This window comes from Ochlerotatus camptorhynchus, unplaced genomic scaffold, assembly GCF_037179485.1.
Source record: "Ochlerotatus camptorhynchus isolate MF236.1 unplaced genomic scaffold, CSIRO-AGI_Acam_v1.1 ptg000574l, whole genome shotgun sequence".
Lineage (NCBI taxonomy): Eukaryota > Metazoa > Arthropoda > Insecta > Diptera > Culicidae > Ochlerotatus > Ochlerotatus camptorhynchus.
In genome coordinates this window covers 439241-462577 of record NW_027041055.1, presented here as the reverse complement: position 1 = coordinate 462577, position 23337 = coordinate 439241, and the positions used below count along the sequence as shown (strand labels likewise).

General features: G+C 38.3%; 1 protein-coding gene across 2 annotated transcripts in view; it reads left to right on the top strand.

The window, feature by feature from the left end:
* Positions 1-12069, top strand: part of cad (caudal) — a 68227-nt gene extending 56158 nt beyond the window's left edge. For both annotated transcript variants that reach the window (XM_065236762.1, XM_065236763.1), the window contains one exon: positions 10907-12069. In XM_065236762.1, coding sequence (XP_065092834.1) covers positions 10907-11397 — 491 coding nt within the window. In that variant the 3' untranslated portion in view covers positions 11398-12069. The remainder of the gene's footprint in view (positions 1-10906) is intronic.
* Positions 12070-23337: the final 11268 nt, after the last annotated feature.

Sequence of the window (23337 nt, the reverse complement as noted above, 5' to 3'; positions counted from 1 at the left end):
GCACATCTTGACGGCGATAAGGCAGGAATAGCATTATCTTACGACATTAGGGTTATTTGCTTGGAAACGCGATGAGATAACGGATTATCGTATTCCAGCCGATCTTCGCTGTCACTCAAAACGTGCAATATGGATTAGTAACAAATGCTTTATTCGTGGTGTAAAAATCTGAGCGCACCAGGGGATTATCCTAATTGCCACTATTAATTACTTAGTATTTTGATTTGCCAAATGATTCCATAAGTCATACTTAAGTGGCGCTACATGCCATTGAAATATAATGTTTACGTTGGAAATACAACGTTTATTTAGTATACGAACATGAAACGCGAAAGAGTAAATATACCGAAGAATTACCGAAAATGCGCAAACATCCGGGTACTTAGGAGCAAGAAATCACCCAAATCTACCCCAAGATTAGCCTTTGGCAGAAAATACCCCGTCCGTAAGTGCAACCGCACGCTAGGTCGAGATACTTCTGGGAAATCCCTCCCTCCCAAAGGTGCCGACAAACGGTTTTGAAATGCGCTGATTGAGTGTATCAATTGACAAATGGATTACCGCTGCAAACACCTTCCGACAAACGGACTGCCTGATCCACCTAATACCACCCCGAGTCAGATTCCGTCCCGTCTGCGGATCGTGCGCCTTCCTTTACATACTTATCGAAATCCAACATCAAACGAACTCCCAAAACTCTCCCAGATATCGGCGATCAGTGCGGCCCCCGGAAAGCTGAACATTTGTTTACTTTTACCGACTCACAACAAAATTTGTTCAAAAAGACCGCCGACGGACAGATCACGACTGACAACGGAATAAGACCAATAGGCTTAATTAGGCTCGCGTTATCTATCGTTGTGACCGAAGACATCCGCATGCGCTCGGTTGGGCTTGGTATCAGTTCCCATGAGGGCGCTGGTATGGGTCAGCTTCATTCTCCCATACACAATCTCGCAAGCAGTGACTGCTCGCGCGAAAGTGCGCATCGTAAATAATTTGTCGTAATCTACCCGCAATAAAAAGGATTAATACTTTTATGATAATATCAATATAATAATGGTATTGATTTTTATTTTGGCCATATATTTCTGCCACGTTCAAGAGCAGGATTTCTCCCTCCTCTGCCAGACGGCACGGCTCCACTTCGCTCAGTTATCACTTTCACCTTAATAGAAACATCAACCCGAAGAATAAATGTCAAATTTATTCACCGGAAAACTGGTCTGAAACAATTTGTTTACCTCCTTCCATCGGAACCCCTGTCATCATCGTTGCAACCACATGTCATAATGAAGTTCAAATTTCGTTCCTGCCGTTCATGTCGTCCCTGGGGTCCGTTTATCATACCACCATGTCGACACCAGCAGCGATGATGGTGACAGTAGCAGGAAGAAAGAACATCCCTCCTCTCCCTGGGATCTCTTCTCGTTTGTCACTTAATAAATATTCATCGTTGATTGTTCTGAGATTTCACTTTCCATCCCCTGGTGCAGCATGGTTGGTTTTTTTTTCTATTCCTGAACCGTGAAAGAACGTGACCTTGCTAAATTATTTTTTTGCGGCCACATTGGCAAAAGTGAGAGTAACCAATTTGGCACTTCCTGGCTCGGCAAAACATGCTGTGCGTTCCTTCTCTTTATTTTTGGACAAGGACAAGCAGCAGTGATCAACCGTGACGCCATGATGGCCAAAGCGAAACTAAAGCGGCCGGTGGTGAAAATTTTGGTAACTTTATTAAAAGTTACATAACAAACCCGCAACCGAAGGTAAGGTTGGCAAGTCAGGGGAAAAAAAACAATGTACTCGGAAAGATTTACGACTTCGGGCGGTGGAGGGTGGTCTGGTCGATTGGGTGGTTTGCTGACACAGGGGACTTTGTTATTTTTGTTGTTGCGTGCATTGTGTGGATGTTGGGAAAACATTGTCACGTTGAGATGTTCAAGGAAAATAACTCCGGTGTCGACGTTGTTTGATAGAATTGACCAATTTTAGTCCATGATAACGACATTTAATTACAATTGAGCATAAGTTAATAATCAAAAATTAAAATGCGTTGAAACAGGTTTCACATTAAAAAAGGAATATCTATTTTTTTTTAAATAATATTTCTTTCAAGTCGAAATTCGGTGTTTTTAGCCTTTTGGGTGTTTTTAACTCTTTATTTGTTCCAAATTTAATATAAACTACATTTAATTTAAACCTAGGTGCTCCTGCTACTACAGTAACTTATCAGTCCTACTTGCTATGATATATATCTAAGTGTTTTTACATTGTTCCTGTCTTGGCAATTAATCATTTTGATCGACCATTTTCCACAGAGATGGCGCTGTTCCGCTGGTAGGAAGTGATAAAAATCCCCATATAGAAATTGAGAGAAGTGGGAATAATTCGCTTTCGGTGCATATTCAGGTCAAAAAAAGTGAACTACAACCTAAAGAAATTAATCAGGGACTTTGTAGTTCAGTTTTTCCCGGAAATTATTGTTAAACAAGCTACAATTAAATAAAAAGGATTTTTCCCCATACAGTTTTACCTGCTTTACTACCAGTTCCCAGAGAGCCAAAAAATTCAAATTTGAGAGAGAAAATTTTCTCTCACGACCTGAATCTCTCACCATGCCATGTATTTTGTTGACACTCGATTTGTGATTTCCCTTTCACAGATTACAAAATAAAGTACCTGACACTACAAAACATGCCTGGTACCTCTATATTAGGGTGTCCCAAAATTGCACTATGTCTGGAAATCTGGGGGCTCAACCTCCAAATGATAGCTAAGGGTGTTACAAACAAACTTTTTATGGCGGCAACTCTGGGAAATGTAGTTTAGAGGTCGCCCCGACTAGATTTTTGAAAAAAGTCAATTTTTCATAGCTATTATCCAATAAATATTTTTAGTTCTTTAAATTTCAGTGAAATGTCACCATTTTATATTTTTCGCAGATTCCCAAGGGTCAAAACTATAAGAGAAAAAAATTGCTACGGCATGTTCTGTGTCCAATTTGTTAGTTACAATTTTTCAAATTCTCTAAAATTATGTTTTTTGTTGTACATCACTGCATTTAATCATGAAAAGTGGGTATCAAACATAGCGTTATTATCAATCAAATGCAATTTTATAAGCAAAAACTTTTCCGAAGACACTTTAATCTCATTTTTAACCGTTAAAAAGTTATTCATGATTTACTGTGGAAAGAAAAATTTAGAATTTCAATACTTGCAGTATGTCCACTAGGGTGCTTCATTCTGAAAAAAGTGATGAATTTCTGATGGGCCACCCTCCAGTTCGATTCATAGCCCCAAAATATGAACCTGTGCAAAAATTGGTAAAGATTGATGAAGGTTTAGAGGTCGCGCCAATGATTTGAAATTTGTATGGGAATTACTATGGAAGAATTTAAAAAATCGCTTATATCGCTATAACTTTGCTTCTACTTGTCCAAATGTCGAAAAAATTTAGTATGTTATTGCTATGGCAATAAACAAAAAGCCTACAGTTGCTACGCTCAGTTTTGCAGCGTATCAAGAATTATAAAAATGTGAAAAAATGGCAAAATAGGGTAAATTGACAGATGAATATGTACAAGGCAACAACGCCAATTTCATCGCAACAACAACAGGCTTGTTGATCATTGTCATGACAACCACATATTTTTTTTTTTCAACGTTTGGACAACTACAACCAAAGTTAGAGCAATGTAAATGAAAATCAATAATTTCCCATACTAATTCACCAAAATCTCCATACAAAATCCAAATCATTGGCGCGACCTCTAAACCTTCATCAATCTTTACCATTTTTTGCACAGGTTCATATTTTGGGGCTATGAATCGAACTGGAGGGTGGCCTATCAAAAATTCATCACTTTTTTCAAAATGAAACACCCTAATGTCCACCAGCAAATCAAACTATCATTGAAATCGATAAATACAAATCACCTACTTTGTTGCAAATCACTTGATAACATTTGTTTCGAAGTTTCTAGAATTCAATAGGAGGATATATGAGCGGAAAGGGATCACACAATTTATTAGTTTCCATTTGATTGCCGTAGCAAGCAGAACCAAAAAAGAAAATCATGTCACCAAAAACCAAGCTCAAGTCGGATCCCATCACCGGTATTGCGAGGAAGCATTTGCCCAGAAACCGTTTGTCGTCGGAGTTGGACATCATCAGGTACTTTCGATTCAAGCATGAAACCCAACAACTTTCAATCGGACAAAGCATGATGACTGCCAATTCCGACGGCAAACGGTTTCTGGGCAAATGCTTCCTCGCAATACCGGTGATGGGATCCGACTTGAGCTTGGTTTTTGGTGACATGATTTTCTTTTTTGGTTCTGCTTGCTACGGCAATCAAATGGAAACTAATAAATTGTGTGATCCCTCTCCGCTCATAAATCCTCCTATTGAATTCTAGAAACTTCGAAACAAATGTTATCAAGTGATTTGCAACAAAGTAGGTGATTTGTATTTATCGATTTCAATGATAGTTTGATTTGCTGGTGGACATACTGCAAGTATTGAAACTCTAAATTTTTCTTTCCACAGTAAATCATGAATAACTTTTTAACGGTTAAAAATGAGATTAAAGTGTCTTCGGAAAAGTTTTTGCTTATAAAATTTTCCATATTTTTTCTTCATTTGATTGATAATAGCGCTATGTTTGATACCCACTTTTGAAGATAGAATGCAGTGGTGTACAACAAAAAACATCATTTTAGAGAATTTGAAAAATTGTAACTAACAAATTGGACACAGCACATGCCGTAGCAATTTTTTTCTCTTACAGTTTTGACCCTTGGGAATCTGCGAAAAATATAAAAGGGTGAGATTTAACTGAAATTTAAAGAACTAAAAATATTTATTGAATAAAAGCTATGAAAAATGGACTTTTTTCAAAAATCTCGTCGGGGTGACCTCTAAACAATATTTCCCAGAGTTGCCGCCATACAAAAGTTTGTTTGTAACACCCTTAGCTATCATTTGAAGGTTGAGCCCCCAGATTTCCAGACATAGTACAATTTTGGGACACCCTACTCTATATATGCATTTACTTTAACATTTGAAATCCCTCCTTTTTTACATATTATGCGCAAAAGATACTTTATGCCCCGCCGCATACATACGGCGGGAAATTCTGTGAGGGGTGAGCTATTTTGTGTGCAGAATGTGTAAAAAAGGAGGGACTTCGAATAATAATCTAAATGCATATATAGAGGTACCAGACATGTTTTGCACTGCAGTGTCCTCTGTGAACAATTATAGGAAAACAGATTGTGCGTAGTTTCCGATAGATGTCACCGCAAACAACAGCAGGGACATCTGATGAAACATGAATGCAGAAGCTTGACAAAATGATTAATTCAGTATTTTAAACATGTCAGTATAACAATTGGCATCTTAAAACTAAAACTAAATCTTATAACAAAGGAAATTAATAGTTAAAATTGAGGATTGAGGATTTTTGCCTGAAATTGTTAATTATGTTGTTAGAAATGTGTTGCACCAATGCTACCGACGCCAGGAAGGCAGCTCCCACCTTCAGGGACCTTCTTCTTCCGGAACTTCTCCGGAACATCCAGGCCGGGGATGTGCTTGGCGTCCGCTTTAATGGACGTCTCGTCGTCCATTACGATGCATTTTGGCTACACCAACCACTCGCGGTACAGCTTCCTGGCGCGGGATTCGTATTCTGTTTATCGGTTCGGTGAGGCGCCTTCCTTACCATGAAGACTTGAAGTCCGGTCCGCTTCATTGTCTGCTGGACGCACCAGACGGAAGAATTGAACTTCTTGGCCACGTCCCGAATTGAAAGGTTTGGATTGCACTTGAAGTAATCCCTCACCTTCCTTGCGTTCACGGGGTCTGTCGTTTTCACTTTTCTTCCGCTCTTTGAACGATTTTACTACACGGAACACGGTTGAATTGTCGATTCCAAACTGTTTCGCGATCCACTTTTGGGACTAGCCAGGATTTTCCACGAACGCTCTCATAAATTTTTGTCGAAGCACTTTTTGCTTGGAAGCCATCTCAATAGAGATTGTGACGAGATTTTACACATGTAAACATTACACACTAAACTAGTTTGACTCAAAATTTCAACAATTTTTATCCATGTAATAAAACGTTATACACAAATCAAAGTGTTGCATTGTTTTGGCAATTGTAATCTTACATTAAAGATAAGTATTCCAAATTGATTACGGTTGAACTGAAGAAGTCACTAAGTTAAATGGGTCATTACACATTTTTTTTTCCTAGATCTTGAAATTATTTCTGCGTCAGAAATCTTCATGTCTGTCTTGAATACATTGATAATTCTCTCATTACTTACTACAGGATTTCTTAGTATCATTCCCCTTAAGCTTGAGATTTTATCAGAAACTTCCTTGAAAATTTCTGTATAACTCCAGAAATACTCCACAAAATTCTTGGAATACACCATAATAGTACGTTCAGACTACAGAGTTATAACATGTTATAGTGCTATCTTGCTGGTGGTTTCTATGTTGCAATTATTTGACAAACATTATAACTATCCAAATCTGGCCAGCGTTTAAGATTGTCTTTCAATATTAATGATTGTCGCAAGCGTTCACTAAAGATTTCTTCTTCTATGAAATTAATCTCAGAAACGTCTTAAAATTATGCTCAGAATCATGTTCCACTTCACTTTTGAATTTTAGTAAAAAACCAATTGGAATTCCCCTAAAAATTCCCATTGAATTTCCTCAGCATTTTCGGCAAATCATGTTAAAATTGCCCTCAGAATCAATTTTATTTTCATTATTATAAACGCTTTTAGCCACTGGCTGGTTACCTCATTCCTTAGATACCTTTTGAATTTAATCTTTCGAATTCGATTCCATTGACATTTGTCTCGGAATTCCCAACGAACTTTAAGAATTGTCTTCGTGGTGACCACCAAATCCCTATTAGCACTTTCCTGGTTTTTTTGTCTGATATTTCGCTGAATTTAAGTAATTTTCCCGGTCATGTGTTATACATTTAAATCAAGCATTGAACCGGATTCAATGGAGCAATATGTTGAAAGGGTCATTACTAAGACAACACATTTTTTCCTGGATCTTGAAATCTCAGAGTATAAGTAGGTACAGGATTTCATTCTAATGTTCTTTTCAGAAATCCACTAAAATAAATTTGAGATTCTCTCTGGTTCCTTGAACATATCATTATAGCCATAAATTCTCTGCAGAAAACTCCCAAAAGTGCATGGAATTTATCCTAAGCTTCTCTTCGAAATGTTCCCTTCAATAGTTCTACATATTTAAAATTCGCTTGAATTATCTCATAAAATGTCCATGCAACTCAGAATTGTCTTCAAATTCTGCTATGAATTATCCTAGAGCCTCCTTTAAAAACTTCTGAAAATTCACCTGGAATTCATCTAAGGATTATCTAGAAAATCTTCTCAAAATACACTTGGAAGTATCCTCGGAATTCCCATAAAACTTTTCTCAGAATTACACCCAAACAATTATAAACCCTTGAGATTTTTCACGGATTTCTCTTGAGGGTTTCTTTAAAATTCATTTGAAATTATCTTTATAATTTCCTCAGAATTCAATACGGTCGGAAATTTATTTGGATTTCTTTAAAGAACTCTCTTCACAATCTTCTAAGAACTTATTTAGAATATTCATTAGAAATGGACCTGTAATCCCTTTTATAAACTTCATGGATTGGAGGCGAACCAGCCCAAGGCTGAAAGCCTCCCTAATAAGGATAAATAATAATAATAATAACTTCATGGATTTTCTCACAGAACCACCTAAAAATCTACTTTGAACTCACACAATTGACATAGCGTTTTAGTCAAAACTAGAGAGGGTCTAGTATAAAAGAGGAGCGGATTCAAAACACATAGTCTTGGCAAACTATGCCTAGTTGGTTTCTAGCAACACTGCCAATGCAATCAAGATAGGCGCTGCTCGATTGGCTCTGGCTTTGACAGTTCGTTTGGCTCAAAACCAGCCAGTCCGCTCCTCTCTTATACTAGACCCTCTCTAGTCAAAACTATCTAAAACGCTGTACAGACTTGATAGTTATAACATGTTATAACGGTTGTCAAATAATTGCAACACAGAAACCACCATCAAGCTAGCGCTATAATATGTTATAACTCTGTAGTCTGAACGTGCTATAAGAGCTCTTCCAAAAACTTCTGTGGAATTTTTCTCTGACATAGGGAAAACGAAGTAGGCTGCGCTTGAAAATAGAAGTTTAAATTTTTCCTGCATATTTTTTCTTCCTCTAACTTAAAGTTTTCCATAAAATTGCTTTTCATTGTGTTTTAATGCTGAGTTTCAAAGTGTGCACGGAACGAGCTACTGCAAATTGGGTACCGTAGCAGAGATAACTTTTCAAAGGAGATCAAGCCAGCTACAAACAGTGCCTGAGAATGCACAAATGACTCAATTTAGGACGTTTCGTTGAGCTCCGCTAAGTTTTCCGAAATGTGCAGCCACTTGGAATCCTTGAAAGCCTGGAGTATGGTGATTTGAAAGGTTCGAGGGATATATCATTTGATGTTCTGTTTATAGTCCTTTATAGTGTGTACCTATTATAAATCGCTGCAATCAACATCAGTTTGCCAAAACGATCCCTGTTGTACACCTTTCCCCACATCCAAAAACCCAGTGATTTTTCGTGGAAGCGCAGAGGACTTCTCGCTTTCCTTCACAGCGAGTATCACGTCAACACAATAGCAATAGCAGCATAGGTAGCTCCATTAACTCGCTGAACATTGTTAGCAGCGAGGGGAGCAGGTATAGATGAAGAATTTGAAGCAGGGGTGAACGGGTACGAATGCAGAATTTGTTCCTCGCTGACCATTGTTAACAGCAGAGGAATTTGTACCTGATCAGGAACGTCGAGCGTTTCCTACCTGTCGTTTAGAACGAGATTGTAGGATCGCTTTGCGAGTCTTCCATTACCAACAATTGAACTTGTGGTTTTCTCCACAATTTGGACATTTGAATTTATTATGATCTTCCTTCATAGAAATCGGGCTAGCTTTTTCTAAGGCCTTAAGGTTATTTAATTCACTAGACTTTATGTCAACTAAATAAAAAAAAATCATTAGAAATCCCGTTGCGCGAATCGCCAGGACGGGATTAAATTTTCATTTTGATTACTTGCACTGACTCAACTCCAAGTAAATTTGTCAATTCATCTTTGATCTGACCCAGGGATCGATGGCCAATTTGAAGTGAACACTTGAATTAAACTAAGTTCAAAAGTTCTGTGCGAAGAGCATGGAAATCGGAAGTGGTTACCACAATATGAGGGACCTTTTCCTTTTTGGCATTAAGCCGGGAATGGTTAGTGTAATTAAGCACATCAAATTGATTCGTCAAATAAATGTCATCAAAAGGGGATCAAGAGATTGCCCTTTTCTTTTACGTTTAGGCGTCATGGCGGCAGAAAAGCGTTTCTCTAAATCGACTTCGAAGCAGATTACTATAAGAATCCGAAGGATTGATCGAAGAGGATTTTTGTTAAATCCATGTCCAAGTAGGATTATCTCGGGTAGGGTCCAAACAAGGATCGAAGAGAAATAAAAATAGAACATTACAGGTAATATTTAGCACTGAAAAGTGCAAAAAGCAAATAGATCCGCACGGCAAGAGAGAACGATGCGGACTGTTCCTTCTGACTTCTGACTTGTACTGGAAATTTCTTTCTCGGAATTTTTGTTCTGACTTCTCTTGGTAGATTATTCTAACTTCTCTCGGAAGTTTTTGTTACACCTTACAGATATTACTGCGGACTTCCCCCGGAAGTTTCTCTAATTTTTTCTGTTCTTCAAATTCTGCCGGGAGCTAAGTCCGATTGACATCGGAAGTTTAATCGAAAAGTCTTTTTGATTTTTGCCGGAAACTTCAACTTTCTCCGTGAGTCCCTTTTGAATTCCTCTGTATTTCAACTTATCCTGGAAGTTTCTACCAACTTCCAGTGGGAAATCCTTCCATCTTCTCCCGGTAAATTCATCTGACATCTCCCAGAAATCCTTCTGGCTTCCCCTGGGTTTTTCATTTAACTGTCTTTTTCCTCCTTTCGAAAGGTTCTTCCGACTTGAGTGTTTGGGCTTTGCTCTTGTCTTATTGGAATGAATGATCTAATTATTGCGCAACATTGGAATTGACTAGAGAAAAATATGCGTGAAAGTTTCTAGAATTCACACCCCGATATCGATTATGGATTGAACAAGCCCACGACAGAAAGTCTCTTTAATAAATAAATCTAATCTAAACCTCGATCGCAGGTGATGTATTTCTTGGTTTGGTACGTGATTGTTGTCACAGAGGTTCGGATGAAGTTTGTTTTCGACCAACAATATGTTTGAGATCTTAGACTTACACTTAATTCATGACTTCTAGATCTAGACTTCTTTTCCATTGAAATATTAGCAATTCATTTTAAATTTTACACTCCTTTATTTTGAAACCTGTCTACGCCCATGGTTGCACATTTTTGTATTTAACTCAAACTGTTGCCATCACGAATACGTAGCACATGAAAAACATAATACACAAGTAGTAGTTGAGAAATTATAACCTAAAAATTTGATTATCTCTCTAAAGCTCAAAATTACATCGGAGAGATTTTACGCGACGATTAACCGTTATGTGGGTGACGGGGTACTCGGTTACCCAGCTCTGAATTACACGGCGTAGAAAAAACCAAGAATCTTCATGCACATATTCATCATTGTCATCTGTTTTATGAATGTTTTGACCTTATTTTCCTACATATCATAACATCATAGCACTTGTGAAAGCACCGCTTGATATGCCTAGCTACTTTGCAGTTACCAATTTCAACAATACGCATTAAAGGTAATCATTTTTCTCTTTCTCCCTTTCTGGTTTCATAGGGAAAACCCGCACCAAGGACAAGTACCGCGTCGTCTACACCGACCAGCAGCGGCTAGAGCTGGAGAAGGAATTCCACTACACCCGATACATCACAATCCGACGGAAGTCCGAGCTGGCCCAAACGTTGCAGCTTTCGGAAAGACAGGTCAAGATCTGGTTCCAAAACCGACGCGCCAAGGACCGCAAGCAGAAGAAGAAGGCCGAAATTGGTCCCGGTTGCCTGAACGGCCAATCGCTGGTCGTGGCTCATTCCCAACACAACGGTGTCCAGTCCATGTCCAGTCTGCTGGTGGACACCAAGCCGAAACTCGAACCATCGTTGCATCTGTCCCACTTGCACCAGATGAGCGCCATGAGCATGGGAATGAGCTCGATGGGACTGCACCACGCCCACCATCCACTGCATCCGCACCTCGGGGTGCCAACGTCTCAGCATCTGAATCAGGGCCCCGGCCCGCAGGTTCCGCCGGGCTCCTTAAGCATAATGTGATGTGGTTCGTTTGATTAACTTATTTCTTTGGTTTATACATTCTAGCGTGTAAAATGTCTCGTAAATTATCGATCGTGTAGTCTCAGCTTAACAATTTACTAGTAGAAAAGCGATTTTGCCTAGGCAATTGTAGCTAGGAACGGGTCCCTTTCAGCAGTAACGGGAAGGCAAACAAATGAGCATTTTAAATTTTTCATTTTTCCAACCACCAAACTGAAAGGCCACGCACAGAATGGATGAAAATGCCTTATTAGAGTCAAAATCGCTCAACCATCTTGTTGTGTCACAGCGCGCCGTTTCAACAACCTAGTAAAATTCCATTCACGGAATTCACCCCCACGCGATACCGCGAGGAGCACCATTTGCGTTATGAATAATTTATGAAGCAAACCGAAACACATAATGTGAACCCCGTCCTAGATTGCGTTTCTGTACCTCAAAAGCCTCCCGATAGCTAACCCTTGATAAAAAAAACATCATTCATGGAAATCCTGAGCGCCGTCGTAGCGAGGCAGGACCATTTCGATTTGAGATTGATTCCAAACCAAATTATGAAGGAAAACTGTTTAAATTTGGAACCTTAATTAAACAGACAAGATGGAAGAATAACAACAACTAAGTGCAATGTAAAAAATGATATATAATTTTAATAAACATAATTTTAGCCTGTAAGACCTGTTAGTTTTTTTTTCTCCATAAATGCAACGATTTTAGAGTCTAAGGAACGTGCAAAGATAGAAATCCTGTGTACGAAAACGAGAGAAAATAATGTAAAAATGCAGCACTTGCTAGCTTTCACTGCGCTACTTAATTAGTTTGATTGCCTGCTAAGTATTAAAGAACAACCTATACCGTTAGGAGAAAACAAAATACATAGTAACAACAACAAAAAAAAAACAATTCTATATAGAGATACAAACACACAAACACAATTGTAAAAAAAATCTAAAACCGAAAATAAAGACGACATTCTTAACACGGATATAACATACAAACCCTTTTCACAATGTTTTCTGTAAATAGTAACGTCTTCTCTGTTCCGTTCACCACCCCATGATTGCATTCAAATCAGTATTATGTTTTGCTTTCTTTTTTTGCGGTGGGATTGGTAAGCCTTTTCGGTGTGCCTGTGTATGTGTGGAGTAGTTAGTGTTTGTGATCGACCCGCCGAAGCAGATGAAGGTGCTAATTGTTTCGCACGGTCGTCGGACGGGTCATCTGCTTGCTAAATTGGCTGCGAGATTAATTGGCAAGCAGGAGGAAAAGAAAACAATTTGAACGATTCATTGGAGATGACGAAGAGAACCGTATTTTTTTTTGTTTCATTCGTTGTGTTGTGGACAATAAACGGGATTTCCCACGGTTATTATTAAGTTGACGATTTGTTTGGTCGAAGGAAAAAGTGCTAAATCGAGATTACGCTACGATAAGAATTGTTTTTTTTTTTCATTTCAAGTAATTTGATTAAATTGCTCAGTTATGGCTTCATGAAGTGGATCTTTACAAGTATTTTCTTGGTAGCATACTATTTAGTTAATTTTCGAAATTTTGTTAATCTAGAGAAAACACTTAATTATTGTAAGTGACACAGAAATAAAGGAATAATGCTTAACAAATATTGTTGTTTGAATATGCTGCACGGAAACAGTCCCTTTTATGTTTAGAGCGGTGAAGATGGAAAAATCTCGAAACGAAAACAAACAAAGACAAACAAAGGTAAGCGATACCGAGGTAAGAAAATTATAGGTAAGGGTATTTTTGACATATGACTAAGATGACAACGACAAATGCCATAATTATCCATGGAGAGTTTCTTCTTTCTTCTAGGCTTTTTTGCGCATCTAAGGCGAGCGTTTTTCCTGCACTCAACTTAGTGTTTTCGAAGCACGTGGACCAGTCTTGTAAGCGGTCACGGTAGTCGACACATTTTCTGTGATAATTGACTGCCTTTGCCTCCGACACTTGCAAAACAAGCTTTCATAGTACAGTACCAAACTAAAATGTCATATGACAGGCTCTGTCATACGACACTGTCGCCGAAGACCGTCACGAATGTATGTATTTTAGTTTTTATCATAATAAGAGCTGCTAATGGTGTACTTGTGTGAATTCTGAAAATAGCAAGCAATGATGTCCTAGTAATAATATTTCTGATCAGAAATGGTTTGATTTACACCAAATGGAGGAATAACAACGAAATCACACATGTCATATGATAGCTATTTTGATAATTTTCTTTTAGCTCGAATGTTATTTTACCGCTCGTGTTGTGTGAGAGAGACGACGGTAGAGCATGAGTGTTCGAATACAAACAGACTGTCGCGCACGACAACGAAGCGAGTGTAGTAAAAAACGTCGACTATTTCAACCCCTGACGTGGACACCATTTCAAATCCAATTTTTCAATTCCAGGTTATTAAAAAAAAACAATAAAAACATCAACCTAGCCTTAAACACAAAAGGCGTTGAAAAATAATACCGTTTAGAGATGATCATATAATTTTTTCAGCAGAATTGCTCTACAATACGTTTACCTTGAAAAAAAAAATTAGATGAGATTTACATTAACATGTTGATGATCAAGATATTCAAAATCAAGAATCAAAAAGTTTCCTGCACAAAATTAGCCTAACTGTTGTTATGGGAAATGTCTGAAAAAGCATGTATTAATGCAAGAAACCTGAGCAGAAGAAACACAGTAGGGTAGAGAACTACTTCGGCCTAAGTGCCAATTTTTGGTCTATCAAGCAGAAAACATCAAATAAATCAATGATTTCGGAAGCAACTTGGAGCCGCTGTTATTCGCGTTGTTCGTCAATGATGTATCCCACGTTCTTCTGAATTGCTGCCTAATGTTCTACGCAGACGATTTGAAAATCTACCTGGTTGTTAGCAGCACCAATGATTGCCGTCAATTGCAACAACAGCTAGATTTGTTTGTAAGTTGGTGTGCACTGAATCATCTAGCAGTCAGTGTGTCCAAATGCTGTATCATATCCTTTCAAAGAACGAGCAATCCTAAATATCCTACTTGACTATACTATCAATGGTACTGTACTGAATCGGGTTGATCATGTTAAAGACTTGGGTGTGGTACTGGATTATCAACTCACATTCAAAATGCACTATTCGGAAATAGTTGATAAAGCAAATCGTCAACTTGGATTTATTCTCAAGATAGCGAACGAATTCGATGACCCTCTGTGTTTGCGATCTCTGTATTGCTCGCTAGTTAGATCAATTCTTGAATTTTCTTCTGCCGTCTGGTCTCCGTACGATGCTGTGTGGATTTCACGAATCGAATCAGTGTAGCGGAAATTTGTGAGATGTGCTCTACGAGGCTTGCCATGGACCGACTCATTACGACTACCACCCTACGAGCACCGCTGTGCGCTGCTTGGTATTGAACCGCTAGTGGATAGACGCAGGTTCAGCCAAGCTATCTTAGGAGCCAAAATTTTACGCTCTGAAATTTATTTATTTATTTATTTTTTATTTACTGCATTGCTGAGTCAGCTCAACATCTACGCCTCTCATTGTGCTGCGATCTAGACAGCTATTGCGCCAGCCAACGAGACGAACACAGTACGGATCCAGCAATCCCAATGATTCTATAAGTCGAAGACTCCAAGACAATTACAGCTTGTTTGACTTCAATATCTCTACCATTCTTTCTTCTTCTTCGCATTTCAAGCCTAATGCATATCGCATATTAGCTTATTGCGTGCTCTCAACTTAGTGTTCTAGATGCACTTCCACAGTTATTAATTGAGAGCTTTCGATGCCTGTACCATTTTTGCATTGGTATAATTGTGTGGCAACAAGTACAATCATAACTCTATGCCCAGGAAAGTTGAGAAATTTTCCAACCCGAAAAATTCCTAGACCGCACCGGGAATCGAACCCATCCACCTCCAGCATGGTCTTGCTTTGTAGCTGCGCCTTTACCGACTGAGCTAAGGGAGGCCCCTACCAACGTCTTTCGAAACCGCCTACGGAATCGACCAGAATGATTTTGTTTTTTTCTGTACAACGTGTTGAAGCTTTTTTTAGTTAAGTTTTATTCATTAAGACCAAGACCACGATGTCAGATGGATTTATACAATAAATACAAATAACATCTTAAGATTTCAAAAACAATTCCGAAAAACATTTTTTTATAGCAAGTGAGTGGAAGCAACACTGTCTAAAACTCTCTTATGTTAACATACGCAGCTATTTTTTTATTTATAAATTTATTTCACCCCAATTACAATACTTTTCATCTCAATGAAAAATCCTTTGAATATTTCTAATGAAAATGCTGGTTAGGCTTACATTTTGACAGTTCTGCGAATCTCTATATATATAGGATTGCTATTCACTCCTAAACATCCGGAAGAAACTGAGCGTGAAGCGAACACAAAATCCAGCATCAAAATCATTTTTGATGCTGGATTTTGTGGTTGCTACAAGAATTACAATCAATTAAGTTTTAAGTGTAGAAAAGCACTGAAATTCGAACATCTTTCAGCAGGAATTATTTCTCTCGAACAACTGGAACTGCTCGATGTATCCGTGAACCAGCGATGCCACAAATACAGATTTTTGTAAACGATTAAAGTTGGGACCTCCTTTTTTATATATAATTGATTCTAAATTTATTATTCAGAAATTTTAAAATAGGAAATGGATAAGGAGAATAAATAGCAAGAGGAAACAGGAATTCTGGAGTTCTTTTGAATGGGTTATATGTCCATTAGACTGATGCAAAATTTCAAATTTTCGCTCCACAGTGCTTCAAATCAGGTCCTGATTAGCCTCCCAACATTTAAACTCATTTGGTAAGAAACTGATTTGACACAAACTATTCCAAGTTTATATAGAAATTACTATGGGAAAACCAAACTTTTTTGTTCATTGACGCAATATCGTTTTTCAGCCAAATGCCAAATTAAATTGTTATTAATTGTTTAAGAGATTGATAATCTTCTGGCATGATCAAGCAGTTGTTCTGTGGGAAACACTGTATTCTGCAGTGCAACATAGTAGCCATGATTTTTGTGCTCTATTCTACGCGCTAGAAACACCAATGTTGCCTGCTGAACAGTTGAATGAGCATAATCATAAGACATCAGTGATTTAAATCATTAATAACTTTTGTTCCTTACATTTGATTGAAAACAAAGTTGTAGCTGACAAATTTGCTAGAAGCACTGCAATCATTTTTAAAAGCATAGTGATGTGGTGAATTGCTAGATAGATATGAACAAAAACATAAGTTTTCCTATAGTAATTCCCATATAAACTTGAAATGGTTTGTGCCAAGTCAGTTTCTTACTAAACTAGTTCAAATTTTTGGAGGCTAAGCAGGACCCAATTTGGAACCGTTTAAGCACTGTGGAGCGAAAATTTCAAATTTTGCATCAGTCTAATGTCCATTTGTCGATCAAAAAATTGATTAACTTGATTCGCTTTGCAATATTTGTAAACAATCAAAAGTTCAAAGATTAAATTAAAAATTGTACCCATCATTAAGCGGCCTCCCTGCCGGAGGAGGCTAGCTTCGATTCTCGGTCCGGTATAGCAATTTATCGGGTTTAAAATGTTTTCGCCGGTAATTCCTAGAAATTATTTTATCTTTTATGTGTCCAAAAAGGTCCATCAGAATGTTCAGTTCTGTAACTTTCTTAAGTTTATTTAAGCTTCCCTTGGAAGTTTCTTCCAAATATCCCGCCTTACGTCGTAAGTTATTTTCCGATTCCTCCCGCAAAGGTATTTCGACTTCCCTCGGCAGCTTCTTCTGGCTTCGCTCGAAAAGTTCTTCCGTCTTCTCCTGCCAGTCTTTTCCAACTTCCCCCGGAATGTTGAACTAATTTTTCCTATAAGATTCTACCGATTTCCAGCGGAAATTTCTTTCGACGTCGTCCAGGAATCTTTTTCTTACGGAATTTTTTTTTCAACTTCTACAAGAAGGTTCTTACCACTCTCTCGAAAACTTATCGAGAAGAAGCTTCCGACTCTTTTGAGAAATGTCTTCCTAGCTACCTCAGGATGTTTCTTTTAGTACCTCCAGGAAGTTCCTTTAAACTTCTACCGGAAGTATCTATCGAATCCTCTAAGAATTTTCTTTCATCTTCCTCATCTTAAGCTTATTTCCTAGATTGCAAATTGCTACGAGAATACCTACTTCTGGAATTTTCTTCCGATTTCATAAACCTTTTTGGCTTCCTCTGGACGTCACGATTTTTTCCGATAGGTTATTTAAATTTTCCCCAGAAGTTTCACAATATTTGTCTTGGAACTTTCTTCAAATTTCCTCCAGAAGAGCTACTTTCTTCTTTTTCTGGAAGTTTTTTCGGCTTGCTAAGAAACTAATTCAAAAATTCCCAGGAAATTTCTTCCAACTTTCCTGGGAAGGCTTTTCTTAGTACAAAAGTTAAAATTTTAGTCTTTAAAACGGCAAAAATATAAAAATAATAAAATAATAATTATCGATTAATACTGATTGTTTAAAAACTTTTTTTTTCTTGATTTGTTTTCGGTCGATCTTGTTTTCCGTGCTGAGCACCTATCAGGAAGGCAGCTCCCACAACTGGACCCTACCTATCGACCCATCAACTCATGAGCCGGGTACCAACGGCTTTACTTCCCTTCCGAAGGAAGACGTGATTAGAGATGTTATGTCTCGGAACATCCCGGCGGCGCCGACTGGGATTGAACCCAGGCCTGCTGGGGTGAGAGGCAATCACGCTTACCACTACACCACCGGCGCCGCTGTTTAAAACATTTGATACCGATAAGATTGAAAACAAATTCGCTATCGAACATTAGCTTGAAATAATTGTCTCTTGTCGTTATAATTCCCCATATAATCTTCTAAGGGCCAGTGTAGTAAAGTGTAAATGATGAGGTTAGCCATCTCACCCAGCTCTCTTTAGATACCGCGGCAAGTTGCACAATGCAAACAAATTCAATGTTGGAGCTTGAAATACTCGATGAGGTGAAGGCGCTGTCTGCCAACATAGCACACCATACTGCATGGCTACCATCTTCTCCCGACTTACACCCCAGTTTGGAGGTAGAATTGAACAAGGAAAAGGACGCTGATAGCTCTGGGTGGCGTCTTATAGGTACGAGGAGAGTATGGAAGGCCGATTGGTCTGAATACGATGCGCGGAAATTAAGACGTTCGAATCAGCAAAAACAGGCTGATAATGCAAAAAGACGACGCAAGCGACAAAGCAGAAGGTATCAAAACATCAACAACTTTAGCTTGCTAAATCACCGCAACAATCACAACAACAATAACACCAGCAATAACAACAACAATCGGAGGACAATTTTCGGCTTCAACAATAACCACGGCGACAATAATTACAATAGATCCAATTTGCTCCCCACTGATCGAGAGCTTCTAACTGTGGCAAAGGATCGCTTCTCCAAACCTCCGGTTAACTATACACCGTCGATGCGATTTGAAAAAGGTGAAATATTAAACCCTTACCCGGTCAGCGGTACTGCGAATTCACATTGGCTGGCTAACCCCTCTACATCGACCGAAGCGTGTCTATGTAGACATTCGTGTTTTCGTCGAAATTGACGCTCTCTCCAGAGGAAGTAGATGACAACAGTTTTGAAAGCAAGGAGCTACTCGTCTATTGCCAAAATTTTAACAGAATGTGCTTTCAAAGTGAACGAAATTTATAAACAAGTATCAGCATGCAATTTTCATGCAATTTTAGCAACGGAAACCAGCTGGGATGCTGGAGTAAAGAACGAAGAAGTTTTCGGTGATCGATTCAATGTTTTTAGGGATGATCGTGATAAAACGTTATCCAACAAAAAAAGTGGTGGTGGTGTCATAGTAGCAGTTAGTGTTGACTATGAATCTGAACAAATATCATCTTGTAAGTGTAAGGAGTTTGATCACGTTTGGGTCAAATGTTTCATTGGAGATCAAGTTCATATTTTTGCGACAGTATATTTTCCTCCAGAATATGCAAAGCAAGATTCATACGAAAAAAAATTTAAACTAGCTGAAAATATTATTTCGAAATGTGAGGCGGAAGCAAATGTTCACATATACGGAGATTTTAACCAACGCTCAGTGAATTTTATTGTTGATGACGACAACGAATCTTTGTTGATACCGATTATAGGAGAAAATGAAACACTTCGTACTCTGTTCGACAAAAGTGCAGAAATTGGACTCAACCAAATAAATCACATAAAAAATCAAAATAACTGCTACTTAGATTTGTTATTCACTAATATGACTGATGATTTCTGGGTATCAGAGTCACCCACCCCTCTTTGGAAAAACGAAGTGTTCCACACTGCTATTGAATACTCCATATTCATACATGAAAAAACGGTAACGTTGGATAACAATTTATCTGAAACATACTTCGACTTTCATAAAGCAAACTATGTACTTCTCAAAGAAAAATTAGCCTGTATTGACTGGCAAACTACAATACGTAATCTTGACATAGAACAGGCAGTGGACACATTTTATCAAATTATTTATAAAATTCTGCAACAGACGGTACCCTTGAAGCAGAGGAAACCCACAAAGTCCAAGACACCAGTTTGGTACAATAAAAAGGTTATCAATCTTAAAAATAGGAAACAGAAAGCACATAAGATTTATAAAAGAAATCATAGTGAAGAAAATCTTACATTTTATCTAGAAGTCTGCGATCAACTGAATGAAGAAATGAAAAATGCATATGAAGAACATAATACCAAGGTAGAAAATAATATTAAAACAGATCCAAAATCATTTATTAACTATGTTAAAGAGAGACAAAAATCGAAGAACTTTCCTTCTAAAATGCAGTTAGATAACAGAACCGGGAACACATCTGGTGAGATCAGTAATTTATTTGCGGACTTTTTTCGACTTTGTCGTTCATGTAACATCTGGTGTGCCACAAGGGGTCGCATCTTGGTCCACTACTATTCATCTTATTTGTCAATGATATAGAATACATTTTGAAGCTGCTTCATGTTTCAATATATGCAGACGACATGAAACTTTTCATGGAAATATCTAAAGCATCTGATATGCAGCTATTTCAGCAAGAAGTTGACATTTTTTACACTTGGTGTAAGAAGAATTTGTTAGAGATTAACGTTAGTAAATGTAATTCTATATCGTTTACAAGAAAGCATGCCATAGTAAATGACACAATTTCCCTTGGTGAGAAAACAGTTGAAAGGTGTAATCAAGTAAGGGACTTAGGCATTATTCTCGACTCTAAGTTGTCATTTGTTGATCACTACAATAACATTATATATAAAGCAAGTAACATGCTAGGGTTTATCAAAAGATTTAGTCTGCACTTCAATGATCCTTACACTATTAAAACATTGTATGTGGCCTATGTGAGACCTCTTCTTGAATACTGTAGCGTAGTGTGGGCTCCGTATCAGGATACATATATAAACCGCATTGAGTCTGTTCAAAAACAGTTTTTGTTGTTTGCCCTTCGAAAATTAGGTTGGACGAGATTACCACTTCCATCTTATGAATCGCGATGTTTGTTAATAAGTTTAGATGGACTGAAAAAACGAAGAGACTTTGCCATGGTAACATTTATAAACGATGTTATTGCTCAAAGAGTTAATGTTCCGGAAATTTTAGAAAATATAAATTTATATGCTCCCACTCGCTCTCTGAGGATTAGGAATTTGTTTTACATTAACAATCAAAGAAAAAAATATGCTAAAAATGGGCCTTTGAATAGAATTATGACCTGCTATAACGCATATTCCCAATCAATTGATGTAACAATGAATAAAATAACACTAAAAAAAGCATTCTTTTCAAGGTTAGCCAGGCAATAATATTTAAGACATAGTTAATAAGCATTCATTGTAATTGGTCTACGATTGATTGACGACATAAATAAATAAATAAATAATGGCTAACTAAAAGTTAATTGGTACGCCCCTCGCGTGCCGCTAGCACGCCTCTAGTGTTGGGAATCAAAAATCTTAGACATTGGTTTGTTTACACTTCTATAGAGTACAACTGGTGTAAGTTAGATCAAAGTAGTCGATCGCGTTCAGAAATAACGTCAAATGGAACTCGAAAGAAGAAAAAATATTGTGCACAAACACCTGGAAAATCCGGAGTGGTCCGGTTCCAAGCTGGCTAAAGTGCTAGAGATGTTGAGGTGCGTTAAAGCCAACCCCGGTCTTTCGATCCGAGATGTGGCCAGAAGGTACAACGCCAACTTTCAAACGGTGCGGAACATCCTTGCCAGGGAAGGATACAAGTCGTACAAAGCCAGCAAACATCCGAACCGGCACATGAAGCAGAATTCCGTGGCCACAAAGCGTGCAAGGCTCTTGTACGACCGTGTTTTGACGAAACACAAGGGCTGCACTTTGATCGGTAACGAAACATACGTCAAACTCGATTTTAAGCAGCTTCCCGGTCAAAAGTTTTACATCGCGACTGGACGTTAAGATGTGCCGGGAGGATTCAAGTTCGTGTTTGCCGACAAGTTCGCGATGAAGGCTATGATTTGGCAAGCGATTTGCAGTTGTGGCCTGAAAATGGAACCATCTGTCACATCCTCGACGAAGACATCCCACGTTTACATCGAAGAATGCCTGAAAATGCGAGTATTGCCGTTCATCCGCAAGCATAGGGGAAAAGTAATCTGCCATCACTCCAATGTGGTTCTGGAGTGGTATGATGCCAACAAGATCGATTTTATCCTCAATCTAATGAATCCTCCAAATTGCCCGGAATTTCGACCAATCGAATTATGCTGGGCAATTTCAAAGCAGCGACTTCGACGAAGCGTTAGAACTTGAGAAATGTAACCATCTAATGCTGTAACTTTGAAGTTTTAATAAAAGTTCTGTAAAGTAATCATTAAAGGACTTTTGAAACATATTGAATCACGAATTACAGGCGAACCAATTTGCTTTTAGTCAGCTTTTATGAGATCACAATCAAAGTGGATGGAGCTAAATTAATATTTTGGACCATCTTATAGTCACTGTTGAATATCCATTTCTCGATGTAGGTATTTGTTTGAAAGTCCGTACTATCCCTCGACCAACAAAAAAACAATCAATAGCAAAAAAATCATTATCCATTAAAGTGCAAAAGCAACTACCAACAACAATGGCATGGCACTACAACTCCATAAAAAATAATTACGATCAAACACGCCGCCATTGCATCCCTCAGTGGTGTAACTGGCAAGCCGAGACTACTTGGCTCCTCAAAGACTGCACTGTAATGGAAAACCGGTTGGGTCTACCTGTATTCGGATTGGTTGCAGCTTTTACAACCTTGCTGTCGCCACCAGTATAATCATGGAGGATAGTCCTTTTGCCACTTTTTTGCTTTGCACTACTGATCATGTTACGACACTACTTGTGTAAAAGACTTTCATACGTCGAGAGGTGCAATGTTGAAATCGATAAATTTGGGTTTACAAGAGGTTTCTAGGTTGGGTGATATTATGGAAATAGTAGCAACATATATAATTTCACGGGAAGATATAGTGCTAATATGCTTATGTTAATAAATATCGGTTATTTTGAACAATTTGGTTTAATCTATATTTAGTACCGCGCAAGGTTGCTTCTACTCAATTCGCTATAAAAATGTTTTTCAGAATTATGAAATCATTAGATGTCAAAATGAACAGGCACAACTGTAAGTTACAAGAAGAGGTTGAAAGGTATGCCGGCGCCGGTGGTGTAGTGGTAACCGTGACTGCGTTCTAACCCCAATGGGTCAGGGATCAATCCCAGCCCAGGTCGGTGGGATTTTTCTTAGGCATAAAAATCCGTGGCCACGTCTTCCTTCGGAAGAGAAGTAAAGCCGTTGGTCCCGGCCCATGTGTGTTTGAATGGGTGCGATATCCTACGTTGGTGTGGATGCTGCCTTCCTGCCCATTCGATTGCCGTCAATGGATGGCAATC